Raw genomic sequence first — 17,151 nt, 5'->3', positions numbered from 1 at the left:
AAAGCCTGCAAAACTCCCATTTGATCATATTTCAGCCTGGAGTGCCGACTCTGCTTCTTCCCTCCCTCCCTCCCTCCCTCCCTTCACTAAACTGAGGGCTGCTGTCTGCTAGGCACTGGAGAGACAGATTAAGGGGTAGGGAGACCCAACTAACCCAACCCAGTCCAGTGCTATGTGCACTGATGGAGGACAGGCTGACGAGACAGGAACACAAGGGACGTATCCCATCAGTCCATGGCATACCGACAGCTCCCCGTCCTCTCCCCCTGCGCCAGCACTGACCCCAGGAACTGAGGCTGTCAGGCTGGGGGCTGCTGGGGGCTGGGCCAGGGCCGGATCCTCTCAGAACCCAGCACCACCCAGCAAGGGGTTGGCAGAGTGGGAGCGGGCACCAGGACTTAGACACCCCGTCCCTGCCCATCACCCCAACAGCAGCTACTGGTCCCACCGGGTGTCTGCCCTGCGTCCCTCCTCCAAAGCCAGCCGGGACTCTTGTCTTCCATACCCCCAAAGCACCGCCGGGGCTGCCCCAGCAGCCCCTGCAGAAACCAGCAGCTCTGGAGGCCTTGGTCCCAGGAGGACGCAGGTGCAGGGTGGGGCAGGGCAGGGGTGGGCAATTCCCCACCGAGCCCAACAAACGCACACACTCACGCAGGGGCTTATGTTCTGGCTTCTGAGCCCAGGCGGCTGGTCTCAGCGGCATCCAGGCCTCTTACGGGCTGCCCTGCTCCCGGGGTGCCCCTGAACCCAGAAACCTTGGGGTCGTGGGAGGGAAGGGAGTGTCTGCTTTGCTCTCGAGGGAGCCCCCAGTGACTGCAGCAGGATGGGTGGGCGGCCCTCGAGCCCCCTGGACAAGCGGCGGCAACAGCACCTGAGAGGTGAGCCGGCACGGGGTGAGGTGGGTTGGGGGCCAGGTGGGGTTCAGGGCCAAGTTTGTCCGACACGGTGGCTGACCGTAGCAGGATGCCCCACGTTCCAGATAAGCAACGAATATTCTTGTTTTGTATGAGTATGTCCCACGTTTTGCCTGGGGTACATACGTATGCGAAAAAATGACTCCTCATGTCTCTGAATTTCTTCTGAATTTCTCTGAAATTCAAATTTCATCGGCGTCCTGTACTTTTACTCGGTAAATCTGGTAACCCTATTCGGGGCGTGGGTTCGGGGTGAGGGCGGGGGGCCAGGTGGGAGGGTGTCCCAAGCCCAGCCAGACCTCCTGGGACGAACTTTCTGCGGGGGACACGGTGGGGTGGAGCATCCTTCCGCCCTCCTGGGCTCGTGATCTAGACCAGGAAGGAAAGCCAAGTTATCATTTCAAGAATGGCAGTTGATTGATGAGCACGGTGGAGAACCCCCACGCTCCCCACATCAGGGGAAGAAGGAGGGGTGGGCAACTGCCCACTGAGATGAGGGCCAAGCCGGGGCTGGAGGGACGTGATGGAGTTGGTGGGCAGATCTGGGAAGAGCATCCCAGATAGGGGGAACAGCATGTGCACCGGCATGTGGCATGTCTTACCAACACCCAGACCATCCAAGTTCACCCCACGGCCACTTACTGTGTGACCTTGGGTGAATCACTTCATCTCCTAGGTCTCATTCTCTTATCTGCAAAACAGGGATAGCAACAATGCCTATCTCATGGAACCATTGTAAGGATTCAGTAAGTTACTCTATGCCGTGTTTTTCTTTTTCTTTTCCTGTAGGGGCTTAAACAAGATAAAGATTTATTTCTCTCTCCTATAGGGAGGTACAGTGGCAGGCAGGCTGATACAAGTTAGACACCTGAACTCCTTCGCTTCCTCATTCTCCCATGCGTGGCTTTTGTGCCTAAGGCCACCTCATGCTGCATAATGCCTGCTGATGCTCCGGCCGTTGGGTCCACATTCCAGGCAGCAGGATGGATTCATGTTTTACATACAGCCAAGTGCACACATCTTAGCGAAACCGCTTGGCGGACTTTAACACTTGTGTGGTCGCTTCCTAGATCGGGTCACCCCAGAAAATTCCCTGGTGCTAGGGTGAGGCTCTTAAAAGATTTTGAAAACCTCCCCGTGGAAGGGGCAAGAGGGAACTCGGGTGGGATGGCTCCGTTCACCGCCTCGATTGTGGCGATGGTTTCTTGGGCTGTAAAGGTGTCAGAGCTCATCAGATCGGATGCTCTAGACGATTAAAATTTATTGTGCGTCTGTTATAAATTAAGCCCGGGTCACCTAACTCCCCCACCCCCTGTTCCCACGTGGATGGAAACAGTCTGGAGGGTTCAGGGTGAATGGAATTTGGAGCACCTCTTGTTGGGCAGCTTTGGGGCAAGGGTAGGAGCTCACAAGCGGCCTCCCTGCCTGTTCGGCCCTCCCCAGGCAGGTCTGATTCAACCGCCTGAGTGTCCCCTTGTCCCTGCAGGCCAGGTGGACACCATGCTGAGGGACTTCCTGCCCTGCTACCGCGAGCAGCTGGCGGCCTCTGTCCTGCGACAGATCTCCCGTGAGCTGGGGCCCCAGGAGCCCGCCGGATGCCAGCTGATGCGCAGTAAAGTGGGTGCCACAAAGGGAGGGGGCGCCGGTTCAGTTGGGGGCCCTCCTGACGCCTTCGCCCCTGCTGGCGCCGAGACCCGGGAAGACTGTTAAAATGCATCCTTTGAACAAACACGCACGGGGCCCCTACCGCATACCACGTCCTAGGCCGGACGCTGGGGACACAGTGGCGGTGGGGGTGGGTCCTGCCATGCGCCACCCCTCCCCCCCCCCCCCCCCCCCGCCCCGGCTCACAGCGTGACGGGGAGAGGAATGACAGACTACTGTGTCGTGTTGCAGCGTCATTGCCGATAGGTGCCGTGAAGACAAGATGAGAGGCAGTGTTGGGGGCGGGGGCGGGGAGTCGGGGGGCAGGGAGGCCCCCTCTGAGCGGAGATGTACAGGACGAGAAATTGCTGGACGCGGAGCCCGAGATGAGAAGAGGATTCTAGGGGGAGGGCACAGCCAAATTCTGAAGTTGGGAAAGGCTCGTCTTGCCTACTGGGCATGAAACACGCCCCTTGGACCCTCGAGCCTTTGCACGTGCGGCACCCTCTGCCCGGTGCACTCTCCCTGTTCCTCCTCATGCTTCGGCCACCGCTTCTTCCAAGAAGCCTTCCTTGATCAGCACAGCCCCTCCCTGGGCTGGGTGCCTCCTCTGGGATCCCCGTCCCGCTGTTTATCCAGGGAAGCCTTGGGTCACACGTCTGCCTCCCCCATCTGTCTGCCCTGGGAGGGCAGGGGCCAGGCTTTGTCCCCACCCCCCCACCCCAAATCCCTTGCGTCCATGTGGTGCCTGCACCCAGTAGGAGCTCAGGACGTTTCTTGATAGGACGTAAGAGCCTAGAGCTGCCTGGCCCCAGCTCCAGATGTTGCCAAGCCAACAAATGACTCCACATGCCCTCTACCACACACCCTGTCCTCACCAGCCTGGGAAATGAGTCTCTGACTAGTGAGGAAACTGCAGCGCCCGAGGTCGCCCTGCCAGCGAGGGGCAAGGCAGGATTTGAGGGGCGCCTGGGTGGCTCAGTCGGTTAAACATCTGACTTCAGCTCAGGTCATGATCTCACGGTCCGTGAGTTCGAGCCCCGCATTGGGCTCTGTGCTGACAGCTCAGAGTCTGGAGCCTGCTTCAGGTTCTGTGTCTCCCTCTCTCTCTGCCCCTCCCCTGCTCATGCTCTGTCTCTGTCTCTGTCTCTCAAAAAATAAACATTAAAAAAAAAAAAAAAAAAAAAACGAGGCAAGGCAGGATTTGAACCTGGAGCCCATGCTGGTTACTGACACTTCCCCGATCAGGGCTCTGAGTTGTTCCTACCTCTCTCAGATGACTCCTTTTTCAGCTCTGCCTGCCCTGGGGTGGAGGCTCCCCGACACTGTGGACACAGAGCCCTCTCTCACCCGGGACTCTCCTTGTCCTGCCTAAGGCATCATGGGACCGCGGGTGTGGTCCCCACCTGCCCCTTTACCGCCTATAGGTTCCGGCCACGGGGGCCAGGGCACAGTTGACGCTGGGGTTCGACAGTGTGGGGGCTTTCCCCTGGCTTCAGTTTGAACATCTTACAAAACGCTTATCACATATAATTTCTATAATCATGTTTTAACAATATCACTAGGAAAAATCTCAGACCTCAGAAAAGGTTTGGAGAATCATTTAGCCAACACGTGACTTTCTATCAAAGAATGAAAACATCACAAATGCAGGTAGCGTATTCACAGAGTATTTATCGAGCACCATCTGGGTACCGGGACTTGCTCTGGGACCCGGTGATGAAATAAAAGGCACACGGTTCAGGTGGCCAGGTAGTGAGAAGAGTAACAAAGGTGATAAAACAAAGTGATGCCCCATCCTGCCCAAGGGAGGGGTCTGTGGGCAGAGGACTGGCTGTTTCTCCCATGAAGGTAAACTCCACCGGCTCCACGACCCAGCAATCCCACTTGTATCAGTTAGCTAATGCTGCATAACAAAACATCCCACAACCAGTGGCTGGAAACAACACACACGTATTACAACTGCTGTGGGTCAGGAATCCAGACACAGCCTCCTGAGTTTCCTTCTTTCAGGGTCTCTCACAGGCTGCCATCAAGATGTCGGCCAGGGCTGGGGCGCCTGGGTGGCTCAGTCGGTTAAGTGTCCGACTTCGGCTCAGATCATGATCCCGCGGTTCGTGAGTTCAAGCCCCACAGGGGGCTCTGTGCCGACAGCTCGGAGCGTGGAGCCTGCTTCGGATTCTGTGTCTCCGTCTCTCTCTGCCCCTCCCAGACTTGCACTCTGTCTCTCTCAAAAATGAATAAACCTTAAAAAAAATTAAAAAAAAAAAAAAAAGACGTTGGCCAGGGCTGGGGTGTCATCTGAGGCTCAGGGGGGAAGTGGGGACAAGGTGTCTGCCCCCAGGACTGTGGGGAGGACTGAATCCGCGTGTATTTGGAGCTGTCCCAAACAAGTGCATGCTGTGGGCAGGCTTAGAAAGGTAGCAGGGCTACCTCAGCAGCACCCGGGCACCCTGGACCTGGTAGAGCCTGGGATGGGGGGTGTGGAGTGGGGTGCTCTCCAGGCGGTCTGGACGTGGGGACACCGGTCTGTGCCCCTGACACCCACCGGTCCCTCTTCCCGCAGAAGCTTCCCCGAGTCCGTGAGCACCAAGGGCCTCTGACCCAGCTGTGGGGCCACCCGCCTCGGTGGCAGCCGATCTTCTGTGTCCTGCGGGGGGATGGCCGCCTGGAGTGGTTCAGCCATAGGGAGGTAAGGAAGCGGCTCTCCTCCCTTCCCTCCTGGCCTCGCCAGGCCACGCTCCTCGGCATGGGTTCTGGGGTCCAGCTCCCAACATGGTCCTCTCTCCTGTCTTCAGTCACCTAGTATGAATTGAGGGTCCCTATGAGATGGGCCTGGGGTGGGCAACCACCCCCCGCTGGGCTGGGTAGGAAAACCGAGGTCCAGGCCAGGAGTCGCGACTTCCTCATGGTCATCAGCAGAGCTGAGGTTGCAACCGAGAGGCCTTCGCACATCACGCCTGGCTGGGGAGCTCGGGCAGGTCATTTGTGCTCCTGGGACTCAAGTTTCCACCTCAGTGAAATGGGTTGGTGCTGGTCCACGTCATATGGGGCTGTGAGGATTCAAGGAGATAACCTTCGTATATTATTTAGGACTGGCCTAGCACCCAGTGGGTACTGGGTGCTCGACTACAGGGGAGGGAGGGAGGGAGGAGGGGTGGGGGACTTCCCTAGCTAACCCCAAGCCTTCCCCTGATCCCACAGTTAGGACACGGAAGCCGTGGTTTAGACCTGTCCCAAGTTGGTTCTCTGGATGCCTTTCATAGGAATATGAGAATGGGGGCCATCCCCTCAGCTCCGTGGCCTTGACAGGGTATACTGTCCTGACTTCCCAGCGTGAATATCTCTGCCTGTTGGATGCTCTCTGCCCAGTCCCCTCAGGTAAGGTTCCCGAGATCTCAAGAGCGCGTTTCTTTTTTTTTTTTTTTTTTTTAATATTTTTTTTTTTTAATTTTTTTTTTTCAACGTTTATTTATTTTTGGGACAGAGAGAGACAGAGCATGAACGGGGGAGGGGCAGAGAGAGAGGGAGACACAGAATCGGAAACAGGCTCCAGGCTCCGAGCCATCAGCCCAGAGCCTGACGCGGGGCTCGAACTCACGGACCGCGAGATCGTGACCTGGCTGAAGTCGGACGCTCAACCGACTGCGCCACCCAGGCGCCCCAAGAGTGCGTTTCTTAACGTCAGAACTGTTGACAGTTGGGGCCAAATCATTCTTTGCAAGGGGTGGGGGCACCCTATACATTGCGGGATGTTAAACAGCATCCGTGGCCTCCACCCACTCGATGCCCGTAGGACACCCCCACCCCCGCGAGGTGTGACCATCAAAAATATCTCCAGACACTAGCAAGCGTCCCCCGGGGGCAGCATTGCCCTTTGGGTGAGTACCCCAGCTCTAGCAAGAGGAATATCCACTCTTACTAGAGTGAGAAGGAGAGTTGGGACACTGGACCGGAACCAAAGTAGCGAGGGTAAAAACAATAAAACCCGATGTTAGCAAGCATGTGGGGAGATAGTCACGGGTGGGTGGGACTATCACACAGATTTGCTGCAGGGGGTACTGTTCAGCCTAGCATTCCCAGGAGGGTTTCCCACCGTCCCTCCCTTCCCTCCTCCTTCTACTTCCTCTCTCTACCCCCCCTCTCTCTTTCATGACCACAATACCGTGCAGGAATAGGGAAAGGAACCGCATTATTGGACTGGCATATGTATGACGAATGCTCAGCGCGGGGCTCGTGTGATCTCACTGAGCCTGCCCAGAAGCCGGCCCCATCGCTAACTACCCCATTGCACAGATGAGGCCACTGAGGCTGAGGACCGTCACACAGTAAGGGACAGCGCCAGAATCGCATTTCTGCTTCACTGTGGCGCTATCCTGCCACCAAACGATGCAAAGAGGTAGCAATAAGGACAGTTTGCAGAAATGTTGGTGCTAGCGGAAAGAAGAAAAGCTATCCGAATACCCGGCCCTCAGGGGTTGATGAAATCAGTTATGGCCCAGCCCTGAGAAAGGAAAGCTGGGTAGCCGCTGAAGGCGCCCCAGACGTATGCAGGAACAAAAAGGCCAGTTATAGACCGGAAAAGTCCATCCTCTCACTCGGATGCACATCATGCGCTTTGTGCGGATTTTAAAATCTGGGGTAATGCCCCCCAACAAAGCGTTAAAGGCTGTTATTGCCTCCGGAGGCTGCCGTTGAAGGGCCGGGATGCCCAGGGGTTTCCACCTTCTGGATTCCTGCATCTTGCTGCAGTTCTGGAAATCAGAAGAAAAAAGTGAGGATTTAGGCCCCCCCCCCTGCAATAAATTAACCCCCTCCCCCCAAAATTCACTCACCCTGGCTCCCGCACAGTTCTCCCAACGGGTCATCGATATCACTTTTAGGCCCATTTTATAGGCAAGGAAACTGAGGTCCAGGTAGGAAAAGCGTGCCCTACACATAGAGCTAGCAAGTGACTTGGCCGGGTTTGAATCTGGCCCTGGCTGACTCCCAGGGCAAGCAGGGCTCAGATGATGACGTGCCAACTCAGACAGACGGGTGGTGGCTGTCCAGGCCTCCGTGTTGAGGAGGAAGCTGAGGTTCAGAAACAACGCTGGGATGGCTCGCTGATGTCTCCCCTGGGCGCACCTCCCCCTGGGACCGAGCCAGAATAAGGATAGTGCAACTATGTTAGCAACTGCCCGTGCGGGCGGCGGGGGTGGGGGGTGGGGGTGGGGTGGGGTGGGTATTTTCATGGGTGTTTTCTTCCAGCGAATGAACGATTGATTGTAGAGCGAGTGAGTGGAGGATGACACCGCCTCCTCCGTCTGCTTCCAGGAGAGCATACCCAGGAAGAGCCCGAAACCCTCCTGGAAATGCCCGTGAACTTCCCCCTGTTCCTGCAGCACCCCTTCCGCCGGCACCTCTGTTTCTCCGCGGCCACGGGGGAAGCGCGGCGGGCTTGGAGGCTGGCCCTCCAGGGTGGCATCCGGCTCCGTGGGACAGGTGGGTCCTGGGAAAGGTCAGGCAGCTGCGTGTCCTGGGGTCCGAGGCGAGATAGCTCCGCCCCTGCTGGCTGTGGGGTCCTCTCCCAAGTTTCCAGTTTGTTTACGAAATGGATTCTGGGGGGAGACAGACGTGACAACAGGCTGTGATGGGGACGCGGCCCTGTGGGAGCTCAGCCTGGGAGATCAGGGAGGGCTGCTCAGAGGAGGGTGTGTTGAAGCTGGGGCCAGCCAGGGGAAGAAGGGGAACAGGACCAACATGCATGTTGAGCAGGCTGTTGAGCGCACAGATGTGCCTATCAGGAGGGGCCGCGCAGCCTGGCCTGTGACTGCCCACAGGGGATGCTTTTTCCTAAATCGGAGTATCCAGGTGCCTTATGGGCCGGTGATGGTCCTGGGGCACCATGTTCCCTGCAGAGGGCCCTGCTTGTGCAAGCGTCTGGAGATGGGTGAGATTTAGGTGTCTGGGGACCTGGTGAGGAGGTGGAGGGCTTCCCGCCCGGGTGAGAGGGAGCCGGGCAGAGGTGAGAGCAGGGGAGAAGTGGGCTGGCACTCAGGAACTGCCCCCTCAGTCTTGCAGCGCAGTCAGGCCCCCGCAGCCCGTGCCTTCCTGGACGCCTTAAGACTCTATCGGCAGCGCCGAGGCCACTTTGGCGAGGACGACGTGACCCTGGGCTCGGATGCCGAGGTCAGTGCGGTGCAAGGCCGCCCCCGGGACCCCTCTAGGCCCGCCGCGGGCGCCTAAGGCCCCCTCTCCCGCAGGTGCTGACCGGGGTGCTGATGCGGGAGCTGCTGCCGGCGCTGCGAGCCCAGACCCTGCCCGGCCTGCGGGGGGCCAGCCGCAACCGTGCCTGGGCCTGGACCGAGGTACACGCGGGTGGCCGCACAGGGGGATAGGGGCCGGACCCTGGGGCCCGTCTTCCCCCTCCCCGCGACTGTCCCCTAAACTCTCTGCGCGTCTCTCTGGCTCTCCGTCTCTGTGTCTCTCTTCCCCCATCCCGCCCCATCTCGGCTCGCTGTCGCGCCTCTGGCCCGTGTGGGGTCCCCTTGGCCGGTCCGGGCAGCTCCTAGACGCAGTCCACGCTGCCGTCCTGGCCGGGGCCTCCGCCGGGCTCCGCGCCTTCCAGCCGGAAAAGGACGAACTGCTGGCGGCCCTGGAGAAGACCATCCGCCCGGACGTGGACCAGATTCTGCAGCTGCGGGCGCGCGTGGCGCGGCGGCTGCGGGGTGAGACCTGGGGGCGGGGCCTCGGCCGGGAGGGGCGGGGCCTCGGCCGGGAGGGGAGGGGCCAGGGGCCTGACTGGTAGGCGGGGAACTGGGTGGGCGTAAGGGGTGGGGCCGAGGATCCGGACCCAAGACCCAGCGGGACAGGGCAGGACAAAGAAAGGGCGGGGCATGAGGGGCGGGGTAGAAGTTGGAGTATGGGCGTGGCCTTGGGCCAAGGCTGGAGGATGCCAGACCAAGGCGGGGTCAAGAGCGAGGTCGCGGCCGCGGAAAGGCGGCGGGCTAGGGATGGGGCTAATGACATCCAGTCGGGAGAGGGGTGGAGGCACAGGTAGTGGCAGACCTGACCCGGGTTGTCCCGGTCAGACGGCGGAGGCTCCCACTCCGCTCAGTGACAAAGACAACCGGCTTGGAATCCAGACTCTGGCCTCTCGGGCGTGCAAAGCCTCAGTTTTCTCACCTGTAAAATGGTAGAAGAGGGCGCTCAGAGTCTGAGCCCCTGTCCTCCTCGTGCTGAGCCCCGGGCCGCCTGCGCCCCCTTTGCGGAGCGCCTTGCGGAGGAGACCCGGGCTAGTGTCTTCCCATTCCAGTGGAGGTCGAGGGCCCCCTGGAGTCCTGCCTGCTCGGGAGGGTGGACACACAGCTGTCCCGGGTCACGCAAAAGCTGCTGAGCACCGTGGAAGCCGTGCTCTCAACAGTGCAGACCCTCCTAGCCCAGGGCATGGACCGCCTGTCTCGCCACCTGCGTGGGAGCCCCTCTAGCACCCGCTTGCGCAAGGAGGTGAGCTCCCGGGGTGGGGTTCATTCGACGGACGTGCGGCGTGTTAACCTCACAGAAGAGTTGCGTGAACCCTCTCATCTTTCTGTTTGAAAGCCTCCTTTGAAAACTGTTTCCGAACTTTGCCCTAGGGTGCTTTTTTCTTATTGTAGACCACCATGCTCTGGTCGTTGAGGGGTACAGTTTGAAACACGGTCGGGGAGGAGCAAAATGACAAGAGGAGGATTTTAGCAACATGCGTCTGGAATCACCTACCCTCAAATCCCTCCTTTTCCCGTTCCTCTGTTTGCCAGAGCCCATCCCCCATCCCCTAAGCCAGTGACTTCTGCTCCATGCAGGTCGCCCCTGTTCTTCTGATATTAAATGAACACCTACTAAGTGCCAGGAAAACTTCAACTCATTAGGCCTCCGTTTCATAATCACTTGATTGTCGATAGTTTATCTTCCCCAACTTTTCTGTGAGCTCCTTGAGGGCAGAGACCATATGGGGTTACTCCATTTCTGTGGCCCCAGAGCCAAGGACAGAGAGGGGATCAGGTGATGGGTGCGGGTGTGACAAGGGCTGGTGTGCCTGTTGCCCCTCAGTCGTGCCAGCACGGCGTGTTATCTATTTCTTTCAGGTTTTACCATTTTATGTCCTACACCATACCTGTTGTCTTTATTACGCATTTGGGGGGTAATGGCTGAGGTGGGATGTGTTTCCATTTGCATTTCTCTTGCTACGAATTGGCTGTGAGGTCCTTGGCCCGGCTTTTCCATCGACTGATGGTGTTTTTGTCACCTGACTGCCATCGGGGCACAGGTTTACTCGTTTGGGGAGATGCCATGGGACTCAGAGCTGATGCACGCCTGCTACCGTGAGGCTGAGCGAAGCCAGAAGCGCCTGGGGCAGCTGGTGGCGCCTTTTGGCTTCTTTGGCACACGAAGCCTGGTATTTGGGGCCCAGGATCTCGCACAGCAGGTGAGGGCGAGTGGGGGGGTATCATGCGGACATCAGCACATAAGCAGGCTGTGACCACACGTGGTGGACAGGGCCGTGGTGCTATGGGAGCTCTGAAGAGACACTTGATTCATCTCCAGGGTTAGGAGGACCCCCCAGGAGGAGAGGACTTTCAAACTGAAGCAGCGGTGGGAGGAATGGGGGGTGGAATACATCCTGGGTAGAGGGAACAGCACTGGGAGGTGAGGGAGTTCGTCTGCATTTGGAAGCCATTTAGAGACACTGGGCTGTAGGCTCCAAGTGAGGGCAGCAAGGCGGGAGATTTGCCAGCAAGGTGGAGGGGCAGGTGGGTCAGGGACTTGAGTATGGGGTTAAGGGGCCAGGCTCTGTCCTGAGGGCCATGGGAAGCCACAGCAGGTGTGTGAGCAGGGGAGGGGCGTGACCAGATTCAAAATTTAGGAAGCCCTACCTGCTGTGGGGAAGAGAGGCTGTTGGGGGCAGGAATAGAGGAGGCAGGCAGGAGGCCTGAAGCACAATGGGCACTGTTGGTGGAGAGAAGTGGCGTGTGTTTGAAGGCCAAGGGAATGGGGCCTGCTAATTGACATGGTGAGTGAAGGAGACGGGGATGGAGAAGACCGAGTGCTGCCTGGTACAGTTGTTCAAGTTGTACGCTGCACAAGAGCGCTCAGCCAACGAGGCTGAACTCTGACCGGCTCTCCGCTCCCCAGGCCGAGCACCCAGGCACCATCCTCCAGAGCGGAGGGCACTTTCTGCTAGATTACACACAGATCCCCACTGATTGGATGATGCCCCAGTCCCGAGAGGAAGGGGATGCTGTTTCCTGAAACAAGAAGGAGGCTGGGGAAAAGTGACTGGTCGGGTCAGTCTGCGCGCTGAGAAGGGTCAGCCAGGCAGGCACGGGGCTCCGTCGGCCGGAGCGTGATTCTGTTACTCTTCCCGCAGCTTATGGCTGACGCCGTGGCCACCTTCCTACAGCTGGCGGACCAGTGTCTGACCACAGCCCTGGACTGCACCCAGGCTGCCCAGCAGTTGGAGAAAGTCAGGGGGCGTGTGCTGAAGGTGAGGTCCACCGGGAGGGCGTGGCAGATGGCAGTGGGCCCGGGCGCTCAGAGGGCCACTGGACTGGCCGCTGCTGCTTTTCCCCCCCGGCAGAAGTTCCAGTCGGACAGCAGCTCAGCGCGGAGGAGGTTCATCCGTGGATGGTTGCTTTGTATCTTCTTGCCCTTTGTGTTGAGTCAGCTGAAGAGTAGCTGCAAAGCGGTGAGTAATGGGGCCCAGAGGACAGCCATGTGCCTGTGTCTTTCTATGAAAGTGGGCAGAATGCTCTCTCTCTCAGAGACTATTGTTCCCTGAGCCCTGTGGTTGGGCTGGATGGGGGGCCCATGCATTGTATCTCAGAGAAGGGAGGAGGCAGAGAGGGAATGTGGGGGGTGGGGGGAGGGGTCACCAGGTGGCCAGGGAGGCTCTTCCTGAAAATGACACCTGAGAAGCAGTGAACTGATGGCATGAGCCATGTCCTGGGGAAGACACAGCATGTGCAAAGACCCTGAGGTAGGACTATGCCTGGTGCGTTGGAGGCAAGCGTGGCTGGTGCTCAGTGAGTGAGGGGGTTGGAAGGCAATGGGAGAGGAGGTCACAGGGGCCCGGTCACACGGGGACACCAGGCACGGGTCTGCTTCAGGCGCTCACACGATCCTCTAGAAGAAGAAGCTGGGGAGGGGGGTTGGCCAACAGAGATCCCCGCACAATTCCCATTGAGATGTGCCGTGCTGTGGTTCATCAATGCCCGCAACAACCTGAGGGCATATGGATCCAGGAGTTCATTTTATTTATTTTTTTATTTTTTTTAATTTTCAACGTTTTTTATTTATTTTTGGGACAGAGAGAGACAGAGCATGAATGGGGGAGGGGCACAGAGAGAGGGAGACACAGAATCGGAAACAGGCTCCAGGCTCTGAGCCATCAGCCCAGAGCCCGACACGGGGCTCGAACCCACGGACCGCGAGATCGTGACCTGGCTGAAGTCGGACGCTTAACCGACTGCGCCACCCAGGCGCCCCTCCAGGAGTTCATTTTAAAGATGAGGAAACTTAGTCCCAAGGTCCCCCAGCTGATCAGGGTCACAGCCCTCTCCTCCAGCCCAACCCCTCACCCACCTCTGTTCTAGGAGCTGCCTGAGTTCGAAGGGGAGGTCCTCGCCGTGGGTAGCCCGGCCCTGACCATCGAGGGTATCTATGAAGACGTTGTCCGGGGGGTCCTGCTGCAGAAGATTGATGGAGGTGAGCCCCGTTCCTCTATGGCTCAAGGAAGCCTGGTGCCCCCTGGCTGTATATACCAAGCTCTCCCGGGTTCCCCATCACCTCTTACTTCCTGTGAACACTAACCTTTGACTGACTGTTAGGACTGGGACAGATGGGGACTAGGGGGAGCGAGTCTTAGAAGGGCAGTGATGGAGGTTCCCTAAAGGAGGGGGCATTGGGGCAAGGCTGTAAGGGGTGTGTAGGAGTTCTCAGGCTGAAGGCAAGGAGGCAAAATTCAGAAACTGGGGATAGAAGACACATTGACCTTTATTCATTCAGCAACCATTACCTGTTTTCTTGTTTTTGTTTGTTTTTTGTTCTTTTCTGGGCGGGCATTGAAGCCCCGAGAGTCCTTGGATCTTCTGGGCTGGGAAGTGGTTCCAGAACCATCTCTTCTCCTTCTTGCTTCTTCAGTTTGCTCGTGACCCACTGCCTGTGACTGAAGAGATGTGTGCTCGGATGAGCCATGTGACTTTCAGGGAATGTCATGGCATCCGCGTGGCTGATACAGAGGATATGAAGGGGAACGGAAGGGGAGGAGGCAGGAGGCTGCTGGGGCAGGTGTGCAGGGCCTTGAATAACAGGCAGAGGAGGTTAGGCTTTATTGGGCAGGCAATGGGGAGCCATGGAGGGTGTGTGAGCAGAGGGCAACACCGGCCACACCGGAAGCCAGGGGAGGAGGTTGAGGGCACAGTCCTAGAGGCAAAGGATGGACTGAAGGTGCAGCACACAAGGGGATAGAGCCCAGGCGTGAAGCTGAGGTGGGAGCCTGAGGTTGTTGGGCGTCATTGAGGGCACAAGAGGGGCCACGACACTGGGAATGCTGTTTACAGGGAAGAGTGGCGTCCTGGAGCGCCTGTATCTGAAGGAGCAAACAGGAAGTAGGGACACAGAAGGAGCACTTGGAGAGGTGGGGGGGGGGGGGGGGACCTGAAGACAGTAGGGTTCTAGGAGCCAGGAAGTAAGGGTGACAAAAAGAACTAAGTTCCCTTAGAAAAGGGGCATTTTAAATGGAAGAAGGCTATTCTCTAATTGGTAAAAAAAAAAAAAAAAAAAAATCCAGAAACAGGTAACCTCAGAGAGTCTCTATTCCTAGAGGGGTCCTTCGTGGTGTTTCATCCTTAATTGACTTGTAATGTCTGCTTGGAGTGTTGTGTTGGCAGGTAGGGTTGGTAGGGGGCTCAGTGAAGATGTGGGGATCGACTAGCAATGTCTGCCATGGCCACAGGTATGGAGAGAGGGTTATTTGAGCCACTTGTTTTGGGTTCCTGGTTGAGACATTTCCTGCCATCCTTTGCCCTCTTGTGGCCTCTCTGAGAGAACGCATGGAATCCCCAGATGGGTCCAAATGTTTATCTCTTGCTTTAGAACTGAAAAAGGCCCTTGGTGGCAGCGACATGTCCTGCGCTCTGGATGGCTGCTTGGAGGCCCCATGGGACCCGACAGGAGCAGGTGAGGATCTCACAAGCTCTTGGGCCATCCAGTGAATTGTTGGGGGGATGGTTCTTAAGTGTGGATTCCTGGATGGAACGGCGTATACCTTATCTCCTGACCCAGCCAGGTTGGCCAAGCTCACGGTAAACAAGGGCAGTGGGGAGCCACAGTGTTTGTCTGAGTCAGAGGTACCCTCTGACACGCACATGAATTTGTGTCCTATCGCATATTGCCAGGCCTCTGTGGAGCCTCTCCCAGTAGCTACCGGTTCCCAACACTGCAAGGGGAGCTCATGGCGATGGGAGCCTTGGGCTCACCACAAGCCAGGGCTGCTCTGGGAGAGGGGTACAGGGAGCCGTGCTCAGCTCCGGGGGAGCCTGACCTCCTACCGCAGGATCCTACAGCGAGCGCTTTGTTGGAGCGGTCAATGCATGTAGGACTGAGGTTGACACTGCTGGGAGGTGCCGGGGTCCTCGGCTCCAGCTGTGAGATGGAAATGTGTCATGGGGACCTCCCTGAAATGGGGCAGAAAACAACCGATCCAACCAGAAGCAGGCCAGGAGGCAGGACGGCTATAATCTGGATGTTCAGCACCCGGGGTAGGGGCAGGGATTCTGGAAGAGCTAACAGCTCAACCCCCTTGAGTATTACTGTTACGAGAGCCTTATGAGCCCACCCAACTAAGCAGTTCCCACATTCTTCATCCACAGAAACTCTGAGATCATGTGTGTTGTTTTTGGCTGCTCACTTTTGGGGGGGGGTCATTTGTTACACAGCAGCAGCTCACAAATACACCACTGATCTGGGCTAGCATCCCATAGTTGGTCACTGTAGATAAACTGAAGAATATTCACACTTGCTGGCGTAAATGGAGATTCAACAGTCTTTAGAAAGACTCCTGGGTGTCAAAATATTTGGGGATGTGCAATTGAGGATGAGGTCTTGTTGAACGGGCCCCTTAATGTTTTTAACCGGAATCTAAACAGTGATGGTTATTTTGCTTCTAGTCTTTTGAGCTGTTATTGCTTCAGGAAATGACCTTGAACAGACTTTCCAAGCAAGTGCAGGTCTCCGGGTAAATCCCCCAATACGAAATCTCAGGGTTTAGAGCATTTGTGTTTGTTACTTCAACAGCAGTGTCCAGAGCATTCTCCACCAAGGTGGTCCCACCTGGTGCCCCTCACCTGTATGCAGGTGGCCCATTTCCCCATCGGCTGCACAGGCTATCCGCTGACTCGGGGTTTCTCAGATCTTCTGAGTGAATAATGGTGTCTGGTCGTCATCTTAATGAGCATGTCTAATTGGAGAGGAGATTGAGCATCTTTTCATGTTTATGAGCTGTTTTTAGCTTCTTTTTGGTGAAACTTTGCTCCTCTCCTTGGCCCATTTACCTTCTGGGTGCTTATAATTTCTGCTCAGTTTCTTTTGCTAGGCTTACATTTACTGAGCATTTATTATGTGTCAGGCATTTGATGTATTTTGTCTTCCTTATGACGCTTTCTATTTTACAGGTGAGGAAACTGAGGCTCAGAGAGGGACTTGTCCCAGGCAACCAGGCTCTGGTGCCGAGGTCCAGCCGCTCTGCTCACGGCCTCCTCCAGGAACATCCACAGCAGCGTCTCGACCGCATCTCTCTTCGTTCCCATCGGACAAATAAGTCAAAGCATCCACACCATTTCAAGGCTTTTATTTTTCTTTTATTATTAAAAAAATTTTTTTTAAATGCTTATTCATTTTTGAGAGAGAGACAGAGACAGAGTGTGAGCAGGGGAGGGGCAGAGACAGAGGGAGACGTAGACTCTGAAGCAGGTTCCAGGCTCCGAGCTGTCAGCCCAGAGCGCAACACGGGGCTCGAACTCATGAACTGTGAGATCACGACCTGAGCAGAAGTCTGACGCTTAACCGACTGAGCCACCCAGGTGCCCCTCTGAGGCTTTTATAACCCTCATATCTCTACCTCATTCCTCTCCAGAAACGCTGGGTTTCTTTACCCTCCCACCAACAGCATTTGTGCACGTTCTCTGTATCCTTTCCAAACACTAGGGATGTCCATAAGAGAAAAAAAAGTCAGTTGGAGGGACGCACACATTTCATTGTTTCATTTTGAATTTCTTTAATGATTGAATTGAACCTAAAAATAGGCTTATTGCCATTTTTGTTTGTGCTTTTTTTTTTATTTTTTAAAGTGTATTGCCAGTTCATGGCTTTGCCTACTTTTCTCTTCAGTAGATTTTCTCTTTTTCTTATTGATCCCTAAAAACTCTTTGTATATTGAAGATATTAATGCTTTGCTATACGGTACAGGTTATTATTTATTTATTTATTTATTTGTTTGTTTGTTTGTTTGTTTATTTAATTCGCAGCATGCTATAGACCTTTCGGATTTATTTGCTCCAAATCTTAACTTGGTATC

At 56.4% G+C, this 17,151-nt stretch overlaps 1 protein-coding gene and 1 long non-coding RNA gene across 5 annotated transcripts; one reads left to right on the top strand and one right to left on the bottom strand.

The window, feature by feature from the left end:
- The first annotated feature begins 634 nt into the window (after positions 1-634).
- On the top strand, positions 635-16,461 carry NIBAN3 (niban apoptosis regulator 3). 4 transcript variants are annotated; one of them, XM_086698671.1, is made up of 15 exons: positions 635-878; positions 2,401-2,531; positions 5,125-5,250; positions 5,825-5,939; positions 7,875-8,042; positions 8,614-8,729; positions 8,804-8,908; positions 9,106-9,268; positions 9,856-10,046; positions 10,846-11,004; positions 11,980-12,063; positions 12,157-12,264; positions 13,172-13,283; positions 14,673-14,756; positions 16,250-16,461. In XM_086698671.1, the coding sequence occupies exons 1-15, from the start codon at positions 824-826 to the stop codon at positions 16,393-16,395; spliced, it is 1,863 nt and encodes a 620-aa protein (XP_086554797.1). In that variant the 5' UTR covers positions 635-823; the 3' UTR covers positions 16,396-16,461. The 4 variants fall into 4 exon arrangements, with proteins under 4 accessions (XP_086554797.1, XP_086554796.1, XP_086554798.1 ...); XM_086698670.1 differs by having other exon boundaries at positions 11,947-12,063; XM_086698672.1 differs by lacking the exons at positions 635-878; positions 2,401-2,531; positions 5,125-5,250 and having other exon boundaries at positions 5,831-5,939; positions 7,809-8,042; positions 8,804-9,268; positions 11,947-12,063.
- Positions 4,213-5,210, bottom strand: LOC147583667 (uncharacterized). Its single transcript, XR_015248467.1, has 2 exons — positions 5,107-5,210; positions 4,213-4,804 (listed from the first exon to the last, which is right to left on the bottom strand). It is a non-coding gene; the product is annotated as an uncharacterized LOC147583667 (long non-coding RNA).
- Positions 16,462-17,151: the final 690 nt, after the last annotated feature.

The sequence above is a fragment of the Puma concolor genome, chromosome A2 (genome assembly GCF_028749965.1).
Source record: "Puma concolor isolate L17-30 chromosome A2, mPumCon1.1.hap2, whole genome shotgun sequence".
NCBI lineage: Eukaryota > Metazoa > Chordata > Mammalia > Carnivora > Felidae > Puma > Puma concolor.
This window is presented reverse-complemented; position numbering and strand designations above follow the sequence as displayed.

What these genes read in the sequence shown, in the direction of transcription:
- NIBAN3 (XM_086698670.1), top strand. Translation starts at nt 824, where the DNA reads ATGGGTGGGCGGCCCTCGAGCCCCCTGGACAAGCGGCGGCAACAGCAC. An exon ending in GCCAGCTGATGCGCAGTAAA is followed by an intron (nt 2,532 to 5,124) that starts GTGGGTGCCACA and finishes CTCTTCCCGCAG; the next exon opens with AAGCTTCCCCGAGTCCGTGA. An exon ending in CCCTGGGCTCGGATGCCGAG is followed by an intron (nt 8,730 to 8,803) that starts GTCAGTGCGGTG and finishes CCTCTCCCGCAG; the next exon opens with GTGCTGACCGGGGTGCTGAT.